The sequence below is a fragment of the Salvelinus alpinus genome, chromosome 2 (assembly GCF_045679555.1).
Source record: "Salvelinus alpinus chromosome 2, SLU_Salpinus.1, whole genome shotgun sequence".
NCBI classification, from domain to species: domain Eukaryota; kingdom Metazoa; phylum Chordata; class Actinopteri; order Salmoniformes; family Salmonidae; genus Salvelinus; species Salvelinus alpinus.
In genome coordinates, this window is record NC_092087.1 from 17,302,163 (window position 1) to 17,312,005 (window position 9,843).

General features: G+C 44.4%; 1 protein-coding gene across 4 annotated transcripts in view; it reads right to left on the minus strand.

Moving 5' to 3' along the window:
* LOC139555020 (voltage-dependent calcium channel subunit alpha-2/delta-2-like) overlaps positions 1–3,827 on the minus strand; it is a 304,976-nt gene extending 301,149 nt beyond the window's left edge. For 3 of the 4 annotated variants that reach the window (XM_071368412.1, XM_071368429.1, XM_071368403.1), the window contains exon 1: positions 3,449–3,826. In XM_071368412.1, the coding sequence (XP_071224513.1) occupies positions 3,449–3,564 (116 nt within the window). In that variant the 5' untranslated portion in view covers positions 3,565–3,826. Of the gene's footprint in view, positions 1–3,448 lie in introns of all 4 variants that reach the window. The other variant, XM_071368420.1, reaches the window with a different exon arrangement.
* Between the last annotated feature and the right edge of the window lie 6,016 nt (positions 3,828–9,843).

Genomic DNA, 9,843 nt, shown 5'->3' on the forward strand with positions numbered 1-9,843 from the left:
AGGGTTAGGGTTTTGAATAGATATTGAAAAAGGGTGTGACCATTTGCGATTGAATGAACAACACCTGTCTGTAAATATTATTAATCTACAATCATATCAACTACAATATATTTCAAATATACCAACCTTTAAAACTACCACAGACCTTCATTCTGAGGTATGAAAAACAAAATGGGTGTGAACTATCCCTTTAAACTGTAAAGATTGCTTGATTGACCTATGGACTCGCAACAAGTGACCTTAGAAGGTAAGCTCATAGGCTGATGTATCTTATGTTCAAACCAAGCCAATGATGACCTTAATTTGGGCTGTAGGATATTAAATCCAAAAGCACATTAAATACAACTTTTTGTATGAACCTAGAATAATTCATTAGGCTACATAATATGGGCATGAATAGACCTAAAAGTAGGCCTACAAATCCATCAAATATTGTTCAGCGAGTTTGGGACATTTATTGGGCCTATCATCCAAGACAGTCTCAGGATGAAAATGAAACGTGTTTAAATATCAACCCTATAGCTCTTCGGTCAGACGCCATCACCACGTTTCGGCGATGGATCTCTAAACGCAAGTAATTTCTAGTGAAGTGAAGCATTGAACAAATCTTTCATATTCGAAGTTGGACTATTTTCATAGCTATGTTTATGTTCGTGAAATGACCTATACTTTTATGCACAATATTGTAAGATAAAGTATACATCATTTACCTTGAGATGATTGTGTAAGATCCAGTCCACCTCCGATGACTGTAAGGAGTTTTCTCCAACACTAACGTTATTTGTTACAACAAATGGACTGTACTGTAATTTTAGAGAATTGGACAATATTGTTCGGCACACACACACACACAAACACACACACACACACACACACACACACACACACTGTGATACACACACCGGCGACAACACCAGGGTGTCACCCATTCCTCTGGATTGCCTTTATCCAATGTCACGTTGTACCTTTTTCTCTTCATTGAGTGTTGGTTCACCATTTTCACCTTGAGGACTCTTTTCATAAGCACTATTTTAGTTCAGTTTACATCATTTTTGTGAGTTACTGACATTCTTAATAGTCTCTAATGATAACTTAGTTTCTTATCCAAACAACTAGGGGCCTATTCTTATGTAGCCTAACCCTGTCAGAGTTGACTCAGTCCAGAAATAAATGTAACCTACACCTACAGTTTAGAAATTAGGCTATCATGTCAATAACAAAATGATAAGGCTTCACACTCCTTATTAGCCTATAGCCTAAATACAAGATCATAATGGTTAGTAGGCTAAATGTTTACATTTATTTTGGCTAGAGTAGCCTAAAACAGTTATATGTAGAATATCTTGACACACATTTGTCTCTGTGAGAATTGCCATCATAAATCCTGTAATGGCCCACTACACACTGAGCTAGCTGCTACAAATATAGCTTCCTAGGCAGGACCTGATAGCCTATAGATAACAACTGCCAATTTACACAGTCTATGTATGACACAGGCTACTAATGCCCCATTAAGAGGGGTGCAGCATCAGTTTGAATTACACATGTTTTTATTAGGCTATCAGAAGAATGTCATCATGTGCGTAATTGTGTAGCCGCACAGACTGCATAGTATTGTATTATTTTACAAACCATGCATTGGAATTAGATTTGGAATTATTGAATAGTCTATAAAACTAGCGGATGCACCTGAGGAGGAAAGTTCCCAAATCCATCTTTATTCAAATCGGATACATCATATTGATCCCGATTTACAGAACGGGTGGGACTAATCCTGAATGCTGATTTGTAAAAAAAAATATTTAAAAAAACGCATTCCAGCCGGTATCTATTCCACGAGTTACCACTGGCTAAATCTGTGACCTTAAAATGCCTGTTTACTCTGTTCCATCTGACTGCACAATCCACTGTCTCTCACAACCCCAATGATCAGACAGCACAAGTCACATAGTCTGCACACATGCTATATTTTATATCAAATAAAGACATTCTGAAAGCGATATTATGAATGTTTATATAATCTAAAATGACATAAACAGCTGAATAACCGTTGTATTTGGATTTGCAGATTCATTTATCCTAATCCATGGGACAGAATCGGAAACAACGCCAAAAGCTTCTCAGTTTAGAGAGAGCGGGGGGATTCGGACTCAACGCATTAGCTCGGCTATACAGTACTGTTGCTTTTTTTTAAATCCCTGAAGAAACAAGGAAAGCAACAGTAAGACTCCAGAGTCAGACCACCTTCACTGACACAAGAAATGCAGAAAAAACTAGGCTACACATTGATTGAATCACAAAATAAAAAAAACAATATAGGCTACTGCAATAAACGTCCTTTTTATATAGCATTTTATTATGTTTCAAAAGTTGTGAATAACGGGCCCAATAATGCTTATTAAAACGCCTGGGGACCTATTTACTTATAAATATTGTGCAGTCTATTCTCGTTCAGACAGTATCATAAAACACTGTCAATTAATACATGTTTCGTTTTGTTTATACAATTTGATTAAATATTATGAAGAAAAACTAGCTGAAACTTGACGGACACGAAGGTGAATAGCTTATATCAAACACACTACAATGGAAAGATGAATCCAAAACCATTCTAAAGAATAGGCATGTGCCTTAGCTTATTTTTGTCATATATTTCCAATCTATTTGGGTCGAGGAGAGAAATTCAATTGAAGAATTCGTTCTCCTTCACACCAACCTGGTGACAGGCGGGTGAATGCCACAGCACAACAGGAGGGCTAGATTTGGACATCCTCCCGGGCACTTTTCTTCCCTACCTGAGTTATGCCAGAGGGGCATGGAATTTTGCTGCTTTAAATTGACTGAATAGGCCTACCGGTAATTTAAAAATTAAAATAATGTCAGCAGGATTGCTTGATAATTAGGCTACTTTGATTGTGAGTTTTAAAGGATTAGCATTGTAACTTGGTATAGATCGAAGCAGCTATCACCCATGCGCCAGCAGAATTCTTTTTTAAAACATTGTAGCATGTTTGCCTATCCGTTATGAACACAGAAGACAAAAAAATAGGTGACCTGTATTGAGCGGAAATCGTATCCCAAGCCATGATTAATAATTTAATGCCCATGCTATTACGGCGAGCACCTGTGCCCCATTAGTAGCCTATGATGCATCTATCCATGAACGCAACATCCCATAGCCTAATCAACAATATATGCAAGGGCAGAAGCGGTAGACCCTCATATTATATGGCTAGATTGTCATTGCTAGAATAATATTCTTGCAAGCGGATATATCTACAACATAGCTCACGCATGGTTCAGAGACGGAAACTGCGTTTCTGTTACAACATCAGAGACAGCATCGCGCGATTATCGCACCTAGTAAACAGCGTTGTTTGGGCCACCTGTCCCAGTTCTGCGCTCTCTGCAGTATCCCTGTTTCTTTCGCACCCCAAATGGTACTTACGTGTAGTGTTGGGGAAAGCGGAGGCTCCCCGTTGCCGGCGAAGATAAACTGATGATGAGGATAGTTTGGATTGAGAACAGACAGAATATACCGTAGGACTGAGCGCAGATCGCCATTTTCCATTAAATATTCAAGAAACTGGCATAAATAGAATAGGGTCGTGATAATAGTCTCTTAGAGCGGATCTAATAATAAACGCTGAGCTCCGAAAGTGTGTCGGTTGATGGCGAGGCTCCTCAAGACCTTGCGCTGTGAAATCTCAACCTGAAACGTACAGAGGACTGGCAGCTCAAGACAGCCGATTCGAAGACTCACAGATGCATTGACGCTGCTGCCACCGCTGGTGCTGCTGTGCCTTTGCGCACTCGCTCTCCTCCCTCCCTCTCCCTTGCACATTTGCTCCCCTCGCTCTCTCTCCAACGGAACGCGTGAACACAAGACGACACATTCGCTCCAATATTCCTACGCGACAGACGGGGGCGCGCGTGCAGTCTATATCACTGTCCTGTGTTCCATGCTTTCTCCTCTCCTCCTTGGTTCCCACGCTGAAAGACTGGGGAAACTCAACAATTAGGAGCACAAATTAAGGCTTTATTTAGGTAATTACAGACATGACTAGAGGGGGAATAAATTAACTAGAGTGTAAGCATTCTGCATCACTAAAGTTCCTTAGGGCTTCTCTCAGACCAGATTAGTTCTAGTAACTTGCAAGGAGTTTGACACAACATAATATAAACAATATGGCAGGAAGAGGCATAATGTATTCACTACCTCTGTTTTCTCTGTGTCACCTGTTTAAATTGGTCTCCAAAAGGTTGATTTGTTGCAGTCAGATTCTATACAGACACCCTCAACAACCGCAAATATTTATTAACGTGTCCCCTTGTGTCCTAACACATATAACACAAAATGATACCCATGATTACTGACCCAGTAAAAATACAAGGCCATAGAAACAGGGCTCCCGAGTGGTGCAGTGGTCTAAGACACTGCATCTCAGTGCAAGAGGCGTCACTGCAGTACTTGATTAGAATCCAGGCTGCATCACATCCGGCCGTGATAGGGCAGCGCACAATTGGACCAGCGTCGTCCGGGTTTGGCCGAGGTAGACCGTCATTGTAAATATGAAATTGTTCTTAACTGACTTGCCTAGTTAAACAAAGGTTAAAATAAAATAAAAAAAGACATATCCAGGTGCTCCAGATCCCTGTGCCAGGCTGGCTTTGTCTGTATGTCTTGGTTCAGTCGATCAGCAGGGGACATGCAGGTGCTCTCCTTACTGAAGCAAACAGCCAGCTCTTCACAGGGTTGCTTTGCTGTGCAGCAGCTTTGTCAGTCAGTGACAGGTAGCCTGAGAGATGGGACAACTCTGGTAGAAAGTACATGTTAGGACACAACTCAGGCAGAAAGAAAAACCTCACCTGAATAGAGGAGTGAGGAGACTTGGCTGTCATCTGCCATGCAACAATGTATCAGCAAAATCTGGGTTTGTTTACCAAACCTTTACTGGACTACAGTTTATGTTTGATTGACCAGCTAGCTCTCTCGCAGTCTCTCCCCATCGTCTAGAGTTTTTCTCTCAGACTTGTATGATCTAGTCAGACAGCCCCACAGTACCAGAGACATGCTGAGGGCTGATTCATTATTCCCAATGGGACACCAGCTTTAATTAATACTCTGATGATATATTCAAATCAGCACATTTCCCAACATAGACCATTTCTGCTGACTCACAGCCATCCTTTTTTCTCCTTCCTCTCACACATATGCAAAGTCCTCTCAAAGCACCTGGAGAGAGAGATACGTGCAACTGCCAATCAGAACCACTCTAATTGTGAGTAATTGCAAAATATTAGCCTCTATTACAGAGAGAGTTGACATGTGTAGAGGGTTTACAATATACAGTGTCACCATGACTACATACTTACAGGGAAGTCTCTGGACTGGGGGGAGAATGATGTCACATACAGATACCATATAATGTGTGGTAGGCTAATTGTTTTTTACTGTGATTTTACTGTGATGTAGGCTGTTCCATTCTGCCAGCGGTAAAGAGGGAGAAGAAAATTACAAGTATGGAAATATACTATTGCCTGACCATTAATGGTTTAGTGTGGAGCAAACTGAGGGGCCAAACTGAGGGGCCAAACTGAGAGCCAAACTGAGGGGCCAACAGCACGATGGCCTTGTGTTGACGAGAGTTTTTTTGTTGTTTTTTTTCCTGACAGTTTTTATTCTATTTGCATAGTCACAGTAGTGTACCAGATTTTAGTCCAGGACAATTTCACAGTATTCATGAACCTGTATATTGATTCAAGACTATTTTTTGTCCACCAAAATTTGTCGCACCTTTGGAATTAAGGAAGTGAGTTGGGAGTTGGACTACTTTCCATTTAAAATATGATTGCAATTTATGAAGCCGTTGTGAGGAAAGATTGACAACCTCCATTACTATTAAACAAGTATTTGATTGCATAGCCTTGCTATAACAGAAATGGTCACATCAATACATTCTGACTCCATTTAAAGTGAAGTAGTGGGAGGTGGGGGTGTTTGTCGCCTCGTGTTCTGGATCTCATTGTGCAGACCGCTGAGATGCTTATAGCGAACCCACTCCTCATTAGTGAATATCATTCAGGCGGCCTAAGGGATAGGCTGGGTGAAAACACACTGATTTACATTTTAAATTGTTATGTAACCTTTATGTAACCAGGTTAGCGTTATTGAGATAAAACATCTATTTTTCAAGAGAGACCTGGATGAAAATCAATTGCTTCAAGCCCAATTGATCCTCCAGAAGCCTAGGAGGTAAACATGGGCTGGGCCTCTGTGCCCTACCCCGCTCCCTTTCATTGTACAGGTAGGTCCTCTTGATTCACCTGCCAAAAGACTATTAATCTGGGGAGTGGAGCAGAAACAAAGGGATCAGGGCCTTGCTATTCTGGGTCTCCTCCATCCTTCCAATCCTCCCAGAGCTTTCAGGGACTGCTCCCCACGCAGAGGCCAAGTAGGACACAGTCAGTGAGGAATTAATCACACCTTGTTTCCCCTGTCTCCAGGCCCGGGGGAAGTCACCAACACACACGCATCCTGGCCCTACACTCACCCAGCCAGACACACACACATACACACACACACACACACACACACACACACACACACACACACACACACACACACACACACACACACACACACACACACACACACACACACATACACACACACACACACACGCACACACACACACACACGCACACACGCACGCACGCACGCACACACACACACACACACCACGCACACACGCACACACGCACACACGCAGACACTCACACACAGCCATCCTTATCCATCTCTCCCTCCCTCCGTTCCTCCTCCCCTCCTGCTGTGACCTGTGTTCTGGTGTTCCATCCTTATCCATCTCTCCCTCCCTCCGTCCCCGTCCCCCCCCCCCCTGCTGTGACCTGTGTGCTGGAGTTCCATCCTTATCCATCTCTCCCTCCCTCCGTTCCTCCTCCCCTCTTGCTGTGACCTGTGTGCTGGTGTTCCATCCTTATCCATCTCTCCCTCCCTCCGTTCCTCCTCCCCTCCTGCTGTGACCTGTGTGCTGGAGTTCCATCCTTATCCATCTCTCCCTCCCTCCGTTCCTCCTCCCCCCCTGCTGTGACCTGTGTGCTGGAGTTCCATCCTTATCCATCTCTCCCTTTACACATAGTCTTGTATTTATCTTTTCTTTACTGTAAACTACACACAGAGACCAGTAGTGTTGGGCTACAGGGCATGCTGGGATTTTCATGCTCAAATGTCAGAGCATTTCATCCTGCTGATGAGTCACTCCCCCTACTCCCAGACTGAGCATGAAGGAATCACGCTCCTAGAGCAATTAATGACCCAGCCTCCACATGCACACAACACACACACACACACAAACACACACACACACACACACACACACACACACACACACACACACACACACACACACACACACACACACACACACACACACACACACACACACACACACACACACGCACGCACACACACACACACACGCACACACGCACACACACACACACACACACACACACACACACACACACACATACACACACACACACAGGCACACACACACACGCACACACACACACACACACGCACGCACGCACGCACGCACACACACACACACACCACGCACACACGCACACACGCACACACGCAGACACTCACACACAGCCATCCTTATCCATCTCTCCCTCCCTCCGTTCCTCCTCCCCTCCTGCTGTGACCTGTGTGCTGGTGTTCCATCCTTATCCATCTCTCCCTCCCTCCGCCCCCCCCCCCCCCCCCCTGCTGTGACCTGTGTGCTGGAGTTCCATCCTTATCCATCTCTCCCTCCCTCCGTTCCTCCTCCCCTCTTGCTGTGACCTGTGTGCTGGTGTTCCATCCTTATCCATCTCTCCCTCCCTCCGTTCCTCCTCCCCTCCTGCTGTGACCTGTGTGCTGGAGTTCCATCTTTATCCATCTCTCCCTCCCTCCGTTCCTCCTCCCCCCCTGCTGTGACCTGTGTGCTGGAGTTCCATCCTTATCCATCTCTCCCTCCCTCCGTTCCTCCTCCCCTCTTGCTGTGACCTGTGTGCTGGAGTTCCACCCTTATCCATCTCTCCCTCCCTCCGTTCCTCCTCCCCTCCTGCTGTGACCTGTGTGCTGGAGTTCCATCCTTATCCATCTCTCCCTCCCTCCGTTCCTCCTCCCCCCCTGTTGTGATCTGTGTGCTGGTGTTCCATCCTTATCCATCTCTCCCTCCCTCCGTTCCTCCTCCCCTCTTGCTGTGACCTGTGTGCTGGAGTTCCATCCTTATCCATCTCTCCCTCCCTCCGTTCCTCCTCCCCTCTTGCTGTGACCTGTGTGCTGGAGTTCCATCCTTATCCATCTCTCCCTCCCCCGTTCCTCCTCCCCTCCTGCTGTGACCTGTGTGCTGGTGTTCTGCCATGCAGGATAGGAATAGTATATTATACATGTGGCCGTAAAATAGATCTGGTCCAAATGCAGTAGATATTATTCTCTGGTTTTCTACACCACAACATGTAACCCTTCATTGTCTGATTGTGTAAGTAATCCTGGGGTGCATAATCACAGGTCGTCCTGCAGAGGGACGCTGTGGAGAGATACAGTATGTAGGAAGTCATTTAGAGATATACAGAGTAACTGCAACAGTAGAAACAAAGTCATCAGACCTGACAGCACATGCAGACAGGAGACGTATTAAACCCATGTTCTCTGTCTGTTTACACAAAGTCATCAGACCTGACAGCACATGCAGACAGGAGACGTATTATTGTACATATTTACTGTAATTTACACATAGTCTTGTATTTATCTTTTCTTTACTGTAAACTACACACAGAGACCAGTAGTGTTGGGCTACAGGGCATGCTGGGATTTTCATGCTCAAATGTCAGAGCATTTCATCCTGCTGATGAGTCACTCCCCCTACTCCCAGACTGAGCATGAAGGAATCACGCTCCTAGAGCAATTAATGACCCAGCCTCCACATGCACACAACACACACACACACACACACACACACACACACACACACACACACACACACACACACACACACACACACACACACACACACACACACACACACACACACACACAATCACACACAATCACATAATCACACACTACACACACACACACTACACACACTAGACACACACTCACACACAATCACACACTACACACAAACACAATCACACACTACACACTACATACTACACACACAACACACACACACACACACACACACAATCGCACACTACACACACACACACACACACACACACACACACTACACACACACACACACACATACACTACACACTACACACACACACACACACACACACACAATCACACACAAAAATCCCACACTACACACACTACACACTACACACACACAATCACACACTACACACTACATACTACACACACAACACACAATCACACACTACACACTTCACACACAGTCACACACTTCACACTACACACACAACACACACACACACAATCACACACCACACACTACACACACAAACAATAACCCACCACACAATACACACACAATCGCACACTACACACACAATACACACACACAATCACACACACACTACACACTACACACACAACACACACATCACACTCTTCACACAACACACTACACACACAATCACACACTACACACAACACACACACACACAATCACACACTACACACTACACACTACACACAACACACACACACACAATCACACTCTACACATACGACACACACAAATAATCCCACACTACACACTGCACACACAACACACAAACAAACACAGAAAA